Below are 18,196 nucleotides of genomic sequence, written 5' to 3'. Positions count from 1 at the left end.
TAAAGTGACAGGGCTGTATATCTATGTTGTGGTGTTTCTATGTAAAGGGACAGGGCTGTATATCTATGTTGTGGTGTTTCTATGTAAAGGGACAGGGCTGTGTATCTATGTTGTGGTGTTTCTATGTAAAGGGACAGGGCTGTATATCTATGTTGTGGTGTTTCTATGTAAAGGGACAGGGCTGTATATCTATGTTGTGGTGTTTCTATGTAAAGGGACAGGGCTGTATATCTATGTTGTGGTGTTTCTATGTAAAGGGACAGGGCTGTATATCTATGTTGTGGTGTTTCTATGTAAAGTGACAGGGCTGTATATCTATGTTGTGGTGTTTCTATGTAAAGGGACAGGGCTGTATATCTATGTTGTGGTGTTTCTATGTAAAGGGACAGGGCTGTATATCTATGTTGTGGTGTTTCTATGTAAAGGGACAGGGCTGTATATCTATGTTGTGGTGTTTCTATGTAAAAGGACAGGGCTGTATATCTATGTTGTGGTGTTTCTATGTAAAGGGACAGGGCTGTATATCTATGTTGTGGTGTTTCTATGTAAAGGGACAGGGCTGTATATCTATGTTGTGGTGTTTCTATGTAAAGGGACAGGGCTGTATATCTATGTTGTGGTGTTTCTATGTAAAGGGACAGGGCTGTATATCTATGTTGTGGTGTTTCTATGTAAAGGGACAGGGCTGTATATCTATGTTGTGGTGTTTCTATGTAAAGGGACAGGGCTGTATATCTATGTTGTGGTGTTTCTATGTAAAGGGACAGGGCTGTATATCTATGTTGTGGTGTTTCTATGAAAAAGGGACAGGGCTGTATATCTATGTTGTGGTGTTTCTATGTAAAGTGACAGGGCTGTATATCTATGTTGTGGTGTTTCTATGTAAAGGGACAGGGCTGTATATCTATGTTGTGGTGTTTCTATGTAAAGGGACAGGGCTGTATATCTATGTTGTGGTGTTTCTATGTAAAGGGACAGGGCTGTATATCTATGTTGTGGTGTTTCTATGTAAAGGGACAGGGCTGTATATCTATGTTGTGGTGTTTCTATGTAAAGGGACAGGGCTGTATATCTATGTTGTGGTGTTTCTATGTAAAGGGACAGGGCTGTATATCTATGTTGTGGTGTTTCTATGTAAAGGGACAGGGCTGTATATCTATGTTGTGGTGTTTCTATGTAAAGGGACAGGGCTGTATATCTATGTTGTGGTGTTTCTATGTAAAGGGACAGGGCTGTATATCTATGTTGTGGTGTTTCTATGTAAAGGGACAGGGCTGTATATCTATGTTGTGGTGTTTCTATGTAAAGGGACAGGGCTGTATATCTATGTTGTGGTGTTTCTATGTAAAGGGACAGGGCTGTATATCTATGTTGTGGTGTTTCTATGTAAAGGGACAGGGCTGCGTATCTATGTTGTGGTGTTTGTATGTAAAGGGACAGGGCTGCGTATCTATGTTGTGGTGTTTCTATGTAAAGGGACAGGGCTGCGTATCTATGTTGTGGTGTTTCTATGTAAAGGGACAGGGCTGTATATCTATGTTGTGGTGTTTCTATGTAAAGGGACAGGGCTGTATATCTATGTTGTGGTGTTTCTATGTAAAGGGACAGGGCTGTATATCTATGTTGTGGTGTTTCTATGTAAAGGGACAGGGCTGTATATCTATGTTGTGGTGTTTCTATGTAAAGGGACAGGGCTGTATATCTATGTTGTGGTGTTTCTATGTAAAGGGACAGGGCTGTATATCTATGTTGTGGTGTTTCTATGTAAAGTGACAGGGCTGTATATCTATGTTGTGGTGTTTCTATGTAAAGGGACAGGGCTGTATATCTATGTTGTGGTGTTTCTATGTAAAGGGACAGGGCTGTATATCTATGTTGTGGTGTTTCTATGTAAAGGGACAGGGCTGTATATCTATGTTGTGGTGTTTCTATGTAAAGGGACAGGGCTGTATATCTATGTTGTGGTGTTTCTATGTAAAGGGACAGGGCTGTATATCTATGTTGTGGTGTTTCTATGTAAAGGGACAGGGCTGTATATCTATGTTGTGGTGTTTCTATGTAAAGGGACAGGGCTGTATATCTATGTTGTGGTGTTTCTATGTAAAGGGACAGGGCTGTATATCTATGTTGTGGTGTTTCTATGTAAAGGGACAGGGCTGTATATCTATGTTGTGGTGTTTCTATGTAAAGGGACAGGGCTGTATATCTATGTTGTGGTGTTTCTATGTAAAGGGACAGGGCTGTGTATCTATGTTGTGGTGTTTCTATGTAAAGGGACAGGGCTGTGTATCTATGTTGTGGTGTTTCTATGTAAAGGGACAGGGCTGTATATCTATGTTGTGGTGTTTCTATGTAAAGGGACAGGGCTGTATATCTATGTTGTGGTGTTTCTATGTAAAGGGACAGGGCTGTGTATCTATGTTGTGGTGTTTCTATGTAAAGGGACGGCACTGTAGGAGAAGCGGAGGGCCGGAGGACCACTTCCTGCGTGGTGCTGTTTGATGAGGTCAGACAGGAAGTGCATCACCCGGAGGTCATCCTCCCCGCTGAAACCCCGCCCACACAGGAAGTCCCTGCGACGCTGAGTCAGCGTGAAGTCATCGTCCTCCCCGGGGAGGCTGGGAAGCTGGAGGTCCGAGTGGCTGTGGCAGATGGGTGGTGCCTGACCCCCAGGTGAACTCTGAGCTCTACCCGATGTTAGAGTTGAAAGGTCAGGAGAACAGGAGAACAGGAAGGCCTTAGCGGTCAGCTCAGCGAGGCAGCTCTCCACGTGGAGAAGGTAGGTGCTGCCACGACCTGGACATAGAAACACAAACAGTCAACACATTTTACACTGTGATACACATTCAAATAGTTTAGTGGAAGATGCAGGTCAAGACATAAGACAGGAATGCTGTGTTCATAACCAAGTGGAAGTAGGAATTTAAGACCCCATTGGACTGGGAGAGACGTCCACAGGAACGCCCCTCCAACTGGTCAATAGTAGTGGGAATGCAAGATCCCTGGGAGAGACATCCACAGGAACGCCCCTCCAACTGGTCAATAGTAGTGGGAATTTAAGATCCCTGGGAGAGACATCCACTGGAACGCCCCTCCAACTGGCCAATAGTAGTGGGAATCGCTGGGTGAGACATCCACTGGAACGCCCCTCCAACTGGCCAATAGTAGTGGGAATTTAAGATCCCATTGGTCTGGGAGAGACATCCACTGGAACGCCCCTCCAACTGGTCAATTGTAGTGGGAATCGCTGGGAGAGACATCCACTGGAACGCCCCTCCAACTGGCCAATAGTAGTGGGAATTTAAGATCCCTTGGAGAGACATCCACTGGAACGCCCTCCAACTGGTCAATAGTAGTGGGAATTTAAGATCCCATTGGACTGGGAGAGACATCCACTGAAACGCCCCTCCAACTGGTCAATAGTAGTGGGAATTTAAGATCCCTGGGAGAGACGTCCACTGGAACGCCCCTCCAACTGGTCAATAGTAGTGGGAATTTAAGATCCCTGGGAGAGACATCCACTGGAACGCCCCTCCAACTGGTCAATAGTAGTGGGAATCGCTGGGTGAGACAGCTCCCATATGTTGACCTCTGACATCACCTACTAAGGAAATGACCTCCAGAACAGCATTTTCAGCAGTTAAATGCAACAAAGCATGATTTATTAATCTATCTATTATAATAGGTTTTGGAACACTATAATTTGTTTACGAGCATGACAGCTGTTGTTTTGGATTATGGTTGACACAGCTTGTTGGCCATTAGCCAATTTCACCCAACTGAATTACAACTTGACAACTCGTAACTACCCATAGAGACCCCCCCCACCCCCCCCCTCCCGTCACCACGACTCTACCCCCCCCCCCTCACGTCACCACGTCTCTACCCCCCCCTCCCGTCACCACGACTCTACCCCCCCCTCCCGTCACCACGACTCTACCCCCCCCCTCCCGTCACCACGACTCTACCCCCCCCTCCCGTCACCACGACTCTACCCCCCCCCCTCCCGTCACCACGACTCTACCCCCCCCCCCCCCTCCCGTCACCACGTCTCTACCCCCCCCCCCTACCGTCACCACGTCTCTACCCCCCCCTCCCGTCACCACGTCTCTACCCCCCCCTCCCGTCACCACGTCTCTACCCCCCCCCTCCTGTCACCCCCCCCCCCCCTACCGTCACCACGTCTCTACCCCCCCCCCTCCCGTCACCACGTCTCTACCCCCCCCTCCTGTCACCACGTCTCTACCCCCCCCCTCCCGTCACCACGTCTCTACCCCCCCCTCCCGTCACCACGTCTCTACCCCCCCCTCCCGTCACCACGTCTCTACCCCCCCCTCCCGTCACCACGTCTCTACCCCCCCCCTCCTGTCACCCCCCCCCCCTCCCGTCACCACGTCTCTACCCCCCCCCCCCCCCCCTCCTGTCACAGAAGCCCCCATTGAGGTGAACTGTTGTAACTATGTACAAGACAAATCAACAACAAAAAAATACTAAGAATTTCACTAGCCTATCAGAGTGTGGGGGTTGGCCAGCCGGCCAATGAGGTGTCCGTGGTAGGCGGGGCTTCTCAGTGTACGCTGGTCCAGGTCCAGCACGGCCAGGTACCGTCCGTAACGAGCCAGAGAGTGAAGCATGCTGGGAGCTGTAGGAGACGTCCTGGGGAGAAAGATGGAAGTTATTTAGTGATTAATATGGTGTTCTAGAACTTCGACTTGTGTTCTAGAACAGCGGTTCCCAAACTTTTTATAGTCCTGTACCCCTTCAAACATTCAACCTCCAGCTGTACCCCCTAGTGCCGTACCCCCTTCAAACATTCAACCTAAACATTCAACCTCCAGCTGTACCCCCTAGTTCAGTACCCTTTCAAACATTCAACCTCCAGCTGTACCCCCTAGTTCAGTACCCCTTCAAACATTCAACCTCCAGCTGTACCCCCTAGTGCCGTACCCCCTTCAAACATTCAACCTCCAGCTGTACCCCCTAGTTCAGCACCCCTTCAAACATTCAACCTCCAGCTGTACCCCCTAGTTCAGCACCCCTTCAAACATTCAACCTCCAGCTGTACCCCCTAGTTCAGTACCCCTTCAAACATTCAACCTCGAGCTGTACCCCCTAGTCCAGTACCCCTTCAAACATTCAACCTCCAGCTGTACCCCCTAGTGCCGTACCCCCTTCAAACATTCAACCTAAACATTCAACCTCCAGCTGTACCCCCTAGTTCAGTACCCCTTCAAACATTCAACCTAAACATTCAACAGCTGTACCCCCTAGTCCCGTACCCCTTCAAACATTCAACCTCCAGCTCTACCCCCTAGTCCAGTACCCCTTCAAACATTCAACCTCCAGCTGTACCCCCTAGTCCAGTACTCCTTCAAACATTCAACCTCCAGCTGTACCCCCTCTAGCACCAGGGTCAGCGCACTGTCAAATGTTATTATTTGCCATCATAGTAAGCCTGCCACACACACTATAAGAGAAACTCGCCATCATCAAGCGGTCAGACAAGTGAAAATGATGGTCAGTAAATAAAAAAATAAGCTCGTCTCTCAATTCAAAAAAATGTGTCAATACTTTGCCGGTTGATAACCAACGCACTTCTCTGTATGTTGTGAAAGCGATACATGGTCGCTGCCCATATCATTGCATAGTGCAGAAAGTGATTCATATGGTGTTCTAGAACTTCGACTTGTGTTCTAGAACGAGAGTTCAGGGGCCTTGCTTTAACTTCTTGGTGACAGGGGGCAGTATTTTCACGTCTGGATGAAATGCCCAAATTCAACTGCCTGCTACTCATCCCCAGATGATAAGATATGCATATTATCAGTAGATTTGGATAGAAAACACTCTGAAGTTTCTAAAACTGTTTGAATCATGTCTGTGACTATAAGCAGAACATATTTAGCAGGCGAGAGGTCACTCTTTTTCAATGGTGTTTCATTGGGAATCCAGATGTCTAAGGGACCTTCTTGCAGTTCCTATCGCTTCCACTGGATGTCAACAGTCTTTAGAAATTGGTTGAGGTTTTTCCTTTGTGCAATGAAGAAGTACGGCCATCTTGAACGAGGGTGACTTCATGTGTACTGTTAGATAGACAAGCGTGACCAGAAAGCTAGAGTTTGTTGTCCTCCTGTATTGAACACAGATCATCCCGTCTTCAATTTCATCGATTATTTACATTAAAAAATACCTAAAGTTGTATTACAAAAGTAGTTTGAAATGTTTTGGCAAAGTTTACAGGTAACTTTTGAGATATTTTGTAGTCACATTGTGCAAGTTGGAACTGGTGTTTTTCTGGATCAAACGCGCCAAATAAATGGACATTTTGGATATATATGGATGGAATTAATCAAACAAATAGGACCATTTGTGATGTTTATGGGACATATTGGAGTGCCAACAGAAGAAGCTCGTCAAAGGCATGATGTATATTTTATTTCTGCGTTTTGTGTTGCGCCTGCAGGGTTGAAATATGCTACTCTCTCTGTTTACGGAGGTGCGATCCTCAGATAATAGCATCGTTTGCTTTCGCCGAAAAGCCTTTTTGAAATCTGACATGTTGGCAACAAGTGTAGTTTAATTTGCATTCTTGCATTTGTGATGTCATGAAAGTTTGATTTTTAAAGTAATTTAGTTGAATTTGACGCTCTGCATTTTCTCTGGCTTTTGGCCGTCCCATATATCCCAGAGAGGTTAACAAAGCCATTTTCACTGAGGTGTCCAAAACGTCTTTCAAGCTGTCAGGCATTCCCTTGGCAACGAGAGCCTCTCGGTGGATGCTGCAGTGGCGTCGGGAGCACCAGCGTTACCACTCCACTATGTCTCCCTGGCTTTTTGCACCATCAGTACAGATACCAACATGAGCAGCAGCTACGTTTGGCTCCATCCAGACCGTTAGTGGAATTCCCGCAAGAGAGTTAACGGTTAATGTGATTGGATGTTCATTATTTGACTAGGATACCTGTATTTGACATTGTGTTGTTATTTCACTGAACACCAAATGGTTTAATTTGAATTTTGCCGGTGAAACGAGGCTACTCAGGCAAGAAAAATAAAAAAGAACTCACTCAAATGTATAGTCAGCCCCGTTGGAAAATAGAAACGGATTGTTTTTAAAAATGTGAATCCCATTTTAATTTGGCGTACCCCCGACGGCATTGCGCAATACCCCATAATGACATCACAATACCCCACAATGACATCACAATACCCCAGTTTGGAAATACCTGATCTAGAACTTGGATAGGAGGCAGAGTAATGGGGACGGTCAACATTACAACGGACTATAAAGGCCTGATAAATCACTACTCAATATCCTTTGTAGCTCAGTCAGTCACAATTTACCCATGATACATCAGGGTTTTGATGCTCTGTTTTTACCTGTGGATTCCGATGAGTCTCCAGGTGAGCAGGTCTGTCAGCTGAAGGGGCGTGGCCAGGTAAGGCTGCACAGCATCTCCATAGCGACCAGGTGAAGGCAGGTAGAGCGAGAGGGCAGCGACCGTCCTCCTCACGGAACCCTCCTCTCCACCAATCACCACCAGCGGCCGTCCACTTAGCAGGCAGAACACGGCATTCTGGGAGAAGGAATTCTGCCGCAGGAACTTGAGGGCTCCAGGACCCGCCTTCCTCCTCTGGCGCTGATGTCGTCGCGGATTACTAGCGCTGTGGTTGCCATGGAGATGTGTGGGGGGCAGAGAGGAAGATGGAGAGGTGCTGATGTTGCTCATACAGTCCGATGCCTCATCTACACTCAGCCTGTAAGCGGTGTCGCCTAGCAACCGCCGCCCCCCTGACCCCCGACCTCTAACATCTAACCTCAAGGGGATAGAAAAGTTCACCTGGAGGTCAGGCACCACCACCCGCCTGCTGTCACGCCCAGCCTGACCTCTGACCTCGCCGTTGGCATGGTGACCCTCGTACTGCTGGGAGGAGCCCTCTACTGACACCTGGTGGACTGGAGACAGAAACTATATCAGTTACTAAGAGAGAAAACAGATAATACGGGAAAAAAGAATCTGGGATATTGATTAATATGCTTAAAAAGGTAATGATTAAAGTATTCCACCCTGAAACTAGTGATTATTGGTTTATGTAGTACAATGAATGATTAATAAACGTCCAATAAGGTTCAGTAGAGACATGGGAGGGAGAGAAATGTGTGTGTCGAAGAAAATACCGAGAACAATTCAACTGTGTTTGACCCGACCTGGCTAGAACTTTGAGAAACGTGTGATAGGACAGGGAGTCCTTCTCAAGGTTCCTGTAATCTCGGGGGAATGGAACTGACAGCGCTGGGTAGTGATAAACAGTGGTGAGAACTCTGGGGAAGGATACAATTCACCTACTGTTCGTGTGTATGCATGTGTGTAGGCTATCTACTGTTTGTGTGGAGGTATGTGCATTATAAAATGGATGTCTTTGTATATTGGACTTCAGAGCGCTCTCGTGAATAAACTGTACGAACCTTTTGCATAAACTGAGTCTTTGCCTAATTATTATTAAACCCAGGGTCTTACAAACCTCGGGATTGGTCAAGGCTTATTGTTAGTTATTATCATTGGGATTGAAAATTCTCTTGACAGATATGTCATTATTATTATTGAAGAGGACAAACAGACAGTCTTACCCAGAGTTCTCTGGGGCTCAGACGTGGGGGCCGGAGTGTCCCATCTCTCTGGCTTCTCCTCCTCCAATTCCCGGACTTCAATACCCAGGGTGCTGTGCAGCCGAGTGGGAGTGTCCTCCAGCTCCTCCTTTCCCTCCGTCTGGACTATATTACCCAGGATTCTCTGGTGCCGAGTGTGCTCCTCCTCCTCGTGAACTACAATACCCAGGGTGCTGTGCTGCTGAATGGGCGTGTCCTCACCTGCTGCCTCCTCCTCCTCCTCTTCCTGGATTACACTACCCATGATTCCATGCTCCTCAGGCTCCTCCTCTGTGATGGCGTTGAAGATGAGGTCGTCGGGGAAGATGGAGTCTGAGGTGCTGATGATCTCAATACTGTCCTCGCTGTTCGCCCTCCGTGCCAGGGACCGCACGTCACGTCTCATCCACACCTCCGCAGGGGCACAACTCCGCACCACATCACAGCCTTCACCCTGACCCAACCCACCAGACAACTCTATAGGAGGAGAGGAGAGAGTCTAATAGACAGCCCTGACCCCTGACCCACCAGACAACACTATAAGAGGAGAGGAGAGTCTAATACACAGCCCTGACCCCTGACCCACCAGACAACTCTATAGGAGGAGAGGAGAGAGTCTAATACACAGCCCTGACCCCTGACCCCTGACCCACCAGACAACTCTATAGGAGGAGAGGAGAGAGTCTAATACACAGCCCTGACCCCTGACCCACCAGACAACTCTATAGGAGGAGAGGAGAGAGTCTAATACACAGCCCTGACCCCTGACCCACCAGACAACTCTATAGGAGGAGAGGAGAGAGTCTAATACACAGCCCTGACCCCTGACCCACCAGACAACTCTATAGGAGGAGAGGAGAGAGTCTAATACACAGCCCTGACCCCTGACCCACCAGACAACTCTATAGGAGGAGAGGAGAGAGTCTAATACACAGCCCTGACCCCTGACCCACCAGACAACTCTATAGGAGGAGAGGAGAGAGTCTAATACACAGCCCTGACCCCTGACCCACCAGACAACTCTATAGGAGGAGAGGAGAGAGTCTAATACACAGCCCTGACCCCTGACCCACCAGACAACTCTATAGGAGGAGAGGAGAGAGTCTAATACACAGCCCTGACCCCTGACCCACCAGACAACTCTATAGGAGGAGAGGAGAGAGTCTAATACACAGCCCTGACCCCTGACCCACCAGACAACTCTATAGGAGGAGAGGAGAGAGTCTAATACACAGCCCTGACCCCTGACCCACCAGACAACTCTATAGGAGGAGAGGAGAGAGTCTAATACACAGCCCTGACCCCTGACCCACCAGACAACTCCATAGGAGGAGAGGAGAGAGTCTAATACACAGCCCTGACCCCTGACCCACCAGACAACTCTATAGGAGGAGAGGAGAGAGTCTAATACACAGCCCTGACCCCTGACCCACCAGACAACTCTATAGGAGGAGAGGAGAGAGTCTAATACACAGCCCTGACCCCTGACCCACCAGACAACTCTATAGGAGGAGAGGAGTCTAATTAATACACAGCCGTCACCCTGATGCACGTACAAACCCACCCCTATAGTTTAATAACAATAGATAGACTTCTTACCACTTGACTTAATCCACATTTTGTTACGTTAAAGCCTTATTCTAAAATGGATAAAAAAATATATTTCTCAACCCACACACACACACACAATACCCCGTAACGACATCGCAACACCCCCCCCCCGTAACGACGTCGCAACACCCCCCCCCCCGTGACGACGTCGCACCATCCCCCGTAACAACATCGCAACACCCCCCGTAACGACGTCGCAACACCCCCCCCGTAACGATGTCGCAACACCCCCCGTAACGACGTCGCAACACCCCCCCCCCCTAACGACGTCTCAACACCCCCCGTAACGACGTCGCAACACCCCCCCCCCCCCCGTAACGATGTCGCAACACCCCCCCCCCCCCCCGTAACGACGTCGCAACCCCCCCCCCCTCGTAACGACGTTGCAACACCCCCCCCCCCCCCCCCGTAACGACATCGCAACACCCCATAACAACATCGCAACACCCCATAACGACATCACAATACCCCACAATGACAGAGCAATACCCCACAATGACAGAGCAATACCCCACAATGACAGAGCAATACCCCATTATGGGGTATTGTGTGTAGATTGAGGGGAAAAAACTATTGAACCCATTTCAGAATAAGGCTGTAACACAACGTGTCAAAAGTCAAGGGGTCTGAAGTTTCTGAATTCACCTCTGAGTTCCACGTGGGTTAGTCCCTGTGTTCTATACGAGCGCTCCGTCCCCAGAACCTCAATGCTGTCTCCGCTGCTCACGCTGCCTGGGCTCGTCTCCACGGTTACTCCTTCTCCCTCAGGATCAAGTGTCGGCTCCGCCCCTCCACTTCCTGTCTCCAGTTTGATTGACACCTCCTCCACGCAGGAGAAGAACGACTCCAGGCTCGGTGGTCCCGCCCCCGCCACAGGATGTGACATCACGCCGCTTCCTCCCTCTAGCCCCGCCCCCTCCTCCTCCAGGTCCTCCTCCTCCTCCTGGTCCCAGAGCTGGAACAGGAACTGTGTGTGTGAAAGCGTCCTGGAGAGCCTGTGTGTGATGCGACGGTTGTGTAGAACACTCTGGTCTCCACGGAGACGGCGTTCTGCATTGCCCAGCTGTTCTAGCGTCAGAGACAGGAAGTAGCAGTCGCTCAGCTCCTCCAACGGCTTCAGACGGCGGTCGAACCGCCTCGCTGACCAGCCCCCGCCCCCTAGCGACGCCCCGGAAACCAGCTGGGGGGTGTATGAGGGGGAGGGGGGATCAGGAGTCAAGGAGAGGGTCTCTGGGATCAGGGAGGGGTCGTAGGGCAGAAAGCCAGGGTCTTTTAACTTCCTGTTGGGATAGGAAGTGACCTGGTGGAGGAGGGATCTGTGGTCCAGGATGGAACGATCCACGCTAGCAAGCTCGTTGGCCGTCTTCTGCAGCTCCGCCTCCTCCCTGATCTCCGCACTCTCATTGGATATCCTTTGAAGCGTTGCTTGAAGGATGGTTCGTGTGTACCTGTCAACAGAGAGAAGGATTTAAAAACGCTCACACAAACAAACTCTGTGGATCGTGTGTACCTGTTGTCATGACGTTGGCCTGGGAGATAGGTTTCTGATAGTCATAAATACCTCTTCCCCCATTTTTCCTCTCTCTACCCTACTGATGTTACATTTAAAAACCCCTTGGTTAACATAGACATTCTGGGAACATCAGAAGGTGGGGGGAAATGAACTATATTCTGGTAATCCGACCAATTGAACATATGCAGTGGTACTTAATGAATATGATGTCAGTTCGGTTGTCATCTGATACATTCTCATCAATGATAAGATGACTCTACAGTGGAAAGTCTACACATCAGAGTTATCGGATTCACATGGAATTGTAGTTCAATTTAAATGTTTGAATATGAAATTATTTGTGATGGGATGAAATGTGATTTTAGCTTCTAAAATGTGACATTTGGGTTTTCATAAGATAGGGCTGCTCAATCAGTGGCCCTCCCCAGTGAAGGGACAAGGGCTATAAAACTTTTCAAACACACCCTCCTCTCCCTTCCTATATAAGCCCTTGATGACAACATAACTTCCTGTTCAGAATGTTTCAGATAATAACTACAGAACGAAGCCAACATCAGCATGAGCTTTGGTTGGTCAGATGTCAGAATGGTTCAGATAATAACTACAGAACGAAGCCAACATCAGCATGAGCTTTGGTTGGTCAGATGTCAGAATGGTTCAGATAATAACTACAGAACGAAGCCAACATCAGCATGAGCTTTGGTTGGTCAGATGTCAGAATGGTTCAGATAATAACTACAGAACGAAGCCAACATCAGCATGAGCTTTGGTTGGTCAGATGTCAGAATGGTTCAGATAATAACTACAGAACGAAGCCAACATCAGCATGAGCTTTGGTTGGTCAGATGTCAGAATGGTTCAGATAATAACTACAGAAGGAAGCCAACATCAGCATGAGCTTTGGTTGGTCAGATGTCAGAATGGTTCAGATAATAACTACAGAACGAAGCCAACATCAGCATGAGCTTTGGTTGGTCAGATGTCAGAATGGTTCAGATAATAACTACAGAACGAAGCCAACATCAGCATGAGCTTTGGTTGGTCAGATGTCAGAATGGTTCAGATAATAACTACAGAACGAAGCCAACATCAGCATGAGCTTTGGTTGGTCAGATGTCAGAATGGTTCAGATAATAACTACAGAACGAAGCCAACATCAGCATGAGTTTTGGTTGCAAATGGTATGAACTTTTGAACTCTTATTCACGACAGAAGTGATACCTCCTAGCCGTTGAGTTAGCGACCACAGCTGCAAACGCAGGTTAGGAAGGAACAGACAGAGTATCCCGTCTATCATACAACAACGTGAGTACAACATATTCAATTGACCACCAGAGACGTTCTTCAAAGGACAAAGGACTCGGTTTGGCAACACGGTCTTCCATCTACCACCAACCTACTGAAGCGCAGCTCAGAGTAAATATTTATTGCATTTTCCTTTTCCAAATGGGCGGTAATTTAGAATGCATAAGATACTGTATTTACGATAGCACAGCTTCGCCCTTTGTTCCTCAGTCTTCCCGCTCTTTCACTCAAACCCAACCCCTTTTCCTTTGTGTAACAAAGGGGCCGTTTTCCTTTATGACGTAATTTGTAATCAAGTTAAGATTTAATTATGTGTATGTGTGATTTGTTAAGTATTTAGTCAATAAATGATTAAACCCTATTTTGTATTGCTGATTCAAATTGTTAGCCAGGGTTCTTGCAGATACAATTCAGATGAGACTGAATTATTAATTAATAAAATAAAATAATTTAATTAAATTAAGATGAAGATTCAGATTAGTTAAGGTGAAGATTAATATTCTGCTATGGATGTAAAATGATACTAGGTCTTTAAGAGTTTATTCGGAAGATAACAGCTCTATAAATATTATTTTGTGGTGCCTGACTCTCTAGTTAATTACATTTACATGATCAGCTCAATCAGGTAATATTAATTACAGAGAAATTATTTTATAGAATAGCATGTCATATCACTTAATCCGGCATAGCCAAAGACACGACACTGTCAACAGAGAGGATTTAAAAACGCTCACACAAACAAACTCTGTGTCAGTGCTTGAAGGTGTGTGTGTGTATCAGTGCTTGAAGGTGTGTGTGTGTGTGTGTGTGTCAGTGCCTGAAGGTGTGTGTGTGTCAGTGCTTGAAGGTGTGTGTGTGTCAGTGCTTGAAGTTGTGTGTGTGTGTGTGTGTGTGTGTCTCTGTCCTCTTACTCTAGGTCATGAAGCTTCCTCTGCAGCTCGCAGGCGAAGGCCCGTCGGTTTCCGGTCTTCAGGCACTCGGAGGCGCGGGAGAAGAGGAGCGACAGCTCCTGGAACTGCAGCATGATCTTCCTCTCATCGGCAGAGACGTAGGCCATGCAGAACGGGCGGACGAAGCCTCGGGCCTCCAGGTCATAGAGCGTCAGGTGGTGAACGTAGGCAAACGCCCCCTCCTTAGAGTCACCCAGCACCACCCTGGAGTCCTGGAGGAAGGACACAACCACCCCCTCCTTAGAGTTACCCAGAACCACCCTGGAGGAAGGACACAACCACCCCCTCCTTAGAGTTACCCAGAACCACCCTGGAGGAAGGACACAACCACCCCCTCCTTAGAGTTACCCAGAACCACCCGCGAGTCCTGGAGGGAGAACAACCATCTCCTCAGAGACCAGTCTAACACAACCCCCTGAAACACACTGACTGACAGAGGACTGAGACTAGTCTAACACAGCCCCCTGAAACACACTGACTGACAGAGGACTGAGACTAGTCTAACACAACCCCCTGACACACACTGACTGACAGAGGACTGAGACTAGTCTAACACAACCCCCTGACACACACTGACTGACAGAGGACTGAGACTAGTCTAACACAACCCCCTGAAACACACTGACTGACAGAGGACTGAGACTAGTCTAACACAACCCCCTGAAACACACTGACTGACAGAGGACTGAGACTAGTCTTTATACTGACAACACAACCCCCTGAAACACACTGACTGGCAGAGGACTGAGACTGGGATTCGAACCGGCAAACCGTCCGGTTGTTAGGGGGTTAGGTGCCTTGCTCAAGGGCACAACGGCAGCCGATGGCATCTAGGATGATGCCAACAACACTAGGGTTGCCGGCTCACTCCACGCCAGATTTTTCCCGTCGGAGCTGGGATTCGAACCGCCAAACCGTCTGGTTGCTGGGCCCCTTCTCTAAACACCAGGCTACCTACCTCTGAGAAGGCCAGACGGGGGAGGGTCTGGAGGGAAGGACTAGCTGTCTGGTGGTGTGGCTGAGGACCAGGGGCTACGGCTTGGTAGTCGACAGACATGATGCGTAGAGAGAAATGGTTCAGGTCGAAGGAACCGATCACTCTGGGGTCATCAGGGATGGTCCGGACCGGTAGGGGACCCACCTGGACAGGAGGCCAGAATACATACACTCTCAGTATAATAAACACACCACCACCTCCACCTGGACAGGAGGACAGAATATATACACTCTCAGTATAATACACACACCACCCCCTCCACCTGGACAGGAGGCCAGAATATATACACTCTCAGTATAATACACACACCACCCCCTCCACCTGGACAGGAGGACAGAATATATACACTCTCAGTGTAATAAACACACCACCCCCTCCACCTGGACAGGAGGACAGAATATATACACTCTCAGTATAATAAACACACCACCCCCTCCACCTGGACAGGAGGACAGAATATATACACTCTCAGTATAATAAACACACCACCACCTCCACCTGGACAGAATATATACACTCTCAGTATAATACACACACCACCCCCTCCACCTGGACAGAATATATACACTCTCAGTATAATACACACACCACCCCCTCCACCTGGACAGAATATATACACTCTCAGTATAATACACACACCACCCCCTCCACCTGGACAGAATATATACACTCTCAGTATAATACACACACCACCCCCTCCACCTGGACAGGAGGACAGAATATATACACTCTCAGTATAATAAACACACCACCCCCTCCACCTGGACAGGAGGACAGAATATATACACTCTCAGTATAATACACACACCACCCCCTCCACCTGGACAGGAGGACAGAATATATACACTCTCAGTATAATAAACACACCACCCCTTCCACCTGGACAGGAGGACAGAATATATACACTCTCAGTATGATAAACACACCACCCCCTCCACCTGGACAGGAGGACAGAATATATACACTCTCAGTATGATAAACACACCACCCCCTCCACCTGGACAGGAGGACAGAATATATACACTCTCAGTATGATAAACACACCACCCCCTCCACCTGGACAGGAGGACAGAATATATACACTCTCAGTATAATACACACACCACCCCCTCCACCTGGACAGAATATATACACTCTCAGTATAATAAACACACCACCCCCTCCACCTGGACAGGAGGACAGAATATATACACTCTCAGTATAATAAACACACCACCCCCTCCACCTGGACATGAGGACAGAATATATACACTCTCAGTATAATACACACACCACCCCCTCCACCTGGACATGAGGACAGAATATATACACTCTCAGTATAATAAACACACCACCCCCTCCACCTGGACAGGAGGACAGAATATATACACTCTCAGTATAATACACACACCACCCCCTCCACCTGGACAGGAGGACAGAATATATACACTCTCAGTATAATAAACACACCACCCCCTCCACCTGGACAGGAGGCCAGAATATATACACTCTCAGTATAATACATACACACATCACTATGCTACTCTCTGCTTATCATATATGCATAGTCACTTTAACTATACATTCATGTCCATACTACCTCAATTGGGCCGACCAACCAGTGCTCCCACACATTGGCTAACCGGGCTATCTGCATTGTGTCTCACCCACCAACCCCTCTTTTTACTCTGCTGCTACTCTCTGTTCATCATATCTATCTGTGTCCCACCACCCACCAACCCCTCTTTTTACTCTGCTGCTACTCTCTGTTCATCATATCTATCTGTGTCCCACCAACCCCTCTTTTACTCTGCTGCTACTCTCTGTTCATCATATCTATCTGTGTCCCACCAACCCCTCTTTTACTCTGCTGCTACTCTCTGTTCATCATATCTATCTGTGTCCCACCAACCCCTCTTTTACTCACCCAACACCTTTTTTGCACTATTGGTTTTACACCGGTTGTATTCCGCGCAAGTGACAAATAAACTATGATTTGAAAACACACACACCACCCCCTCCCAGGTCCTACCTGTTCTGAGAACTCAGCCACCAGTATGAAGTCCCTGTTGAAATGGGCAGGGGAGGTCCAGGGGTGAGAGAGGGGAAGGAGAGGGAGGGAGAACTCCTCTGGCAGGACCTGGGCATCTGGGTACCCCCCCAAATCCCCTTCACTGGTGAAGGCCAGCACATCAGGAGATCCAATCATGATGTCATAAAAATCAATCCCAGGTGTCTCTGTGTGTTGATCCTAGAGAGCCAGTGTGTGTGTTGGTCACTTCTTCGTGTCCCTGTTAACTTTCCCGGTGGAGTCCGTTTTGGCACCGGAGAGCTGTCACTCACTGACCGGGTAACTGGTATTAAAAAGTCTTGCTGTTGTGTAGTTGAAACTTAACTAATCGAAGTACAACTTAAAAGCGAAACAAACATGTTTAACTTTCACTTCTCATTCATGTATTTAGATCGGTGGACGTCGGTAAATAACATTATCCTAAACATTTCACACGGAAAGTTCAACGTCAGAGCGAGGTGTTAACTTACCGACGTAACGGTAGTCGCCTAACGTCAACAACAGCTGTCCTGAAGCAGCGACAAAACACGTAAACACAAAGCAGCCCACGACAGGAGAGTTAAATTAACCAGGAGAAACAGGTCCGTCTGCGGGAAGTAACACCGAGTCACATGGTCAACTTTTGGCCCGGTTCCTCTTTTCGCCTCCGTAGAGTAATGAACTGATCTCTACCGGGGACTCGCAGCTCCGGTGGAGAGAAACGAAGTGTGTATCACGTCTTCAGACAGCGGGTCCAACACCAGACATATTTAGCCATGTGACAGCTGCCGGTCGTGAGCGGGGAGGAGCCGTTCATTCTTTACCGGGGTGATGAGTCCGTCCCGAGACAACTCGAGGAGACTTGTGAAAGAGCTGAATCACCGCCTCCGGTGTCCGGTACAGTTGTGGGAATTCAGTCCTCAGCGGGGACAGATCATTTAGGTATACAATAACGGGATTGATCTGTTGAAAAAGCAGCTATTTACTGATGCAAGCTTGGATTTGTAGTTCAATCATGACCCGATGGACTACAATTACAACTTGAAATAAAATGCAACATGAAAAGTGTTCTTAAAAAAAAAAAAAAAGGCCACAATGTTGAATTTAACTTGACAGAATTATAATCACCTAAACATGTAAATAATGA

The 18,196-nt window shown here is 47.9% G+C and overlaps 1 protein-coding gene across 1 annotated transcript; it reads right to left on the bottom strand.

Moving 5' to 3' along the window:
- Window positions 1-2,325: 2,325 nt before the first annotated feature.
- LOC110516028 (guanine nucleotide exchange protein smcr8a) lies at window positions 2,326-18,109 on the bottom strand. Its single transcript, XM_036973708.1, has 8 exons — window positions 17,032-18,109; window positions 14,982-15,164; window positions 13,985-14,235; window positions 10,901-11,703; window positions 8,627-9,121; window positions 7,378-7,954; window positions 4,508-4,656; window positions 2,326-2,796 (listed from the first exon to the last, which is right to left on the bottom strand). The coding sequence occupies exons 1-8, from the start codon at window positions 17,206-17,208 to the stop codon at window positions 2,417-2,419; spliced, it is 3,015 nt and encodes a 1,004-aa protein (XP_036829603.1). The 5' UTR covers window positions 17,209-18,109; the 3' UTR covers window positions 2,326-2,416.
- Window positions 18,110-18,196: the final 87 nt, after the last annotated feature.

The sequence above is a fragment of the Oncorhynchus mykiss genome, unplaced genomic scaffold (assembly GCF_013265735.2).
Source record: "Oncorhynchus mykiss isolate Arlee unplaced genomic scaffold, USDA_OmykA_1.1 un_scaffold_296, whole genome shotgun sequence".
NCBI lineage: Eukaryota > Metazoa > Chordata > Actinopteri > Salmoniformes > Salmonidae > Oncorhynchus > Oncorhynchus mykiss.
The sequence above is the reverse complement of the archived record's forward strand: the minus strand, read 5'-3'. Positions and strand labels throughout refer to the sequence as shown.

What these genes read in the sequence shown, in the direction of transcription:
- LOC110516028 (XM_036973708.1), bottom strand. Translation starts at nt 17,208, where the DNA reads ATGATTGGATCTCCTGATGTGCTGGCCTTCACCAGTGAAGGGGATTTG. An exon ending in CCCGTCTGGCCTTCTCAGAG is followed by an intron (nt 14,236 to 14,981) that starts GTAGGTAGCCTG and finishes TCCTTCCTCCAG; the next exon opens with GACTCCAGGGTGGTGCTGGG. An exon ending in AGACTCATCGGAATCCACAG is followed by an intron (nt 4,657 to 7,377) that starts GTAAAAACAGAG and finishes CTTTCTCCCCAG; the next exon opens with GACGTCTCCTACAGCTCCCA.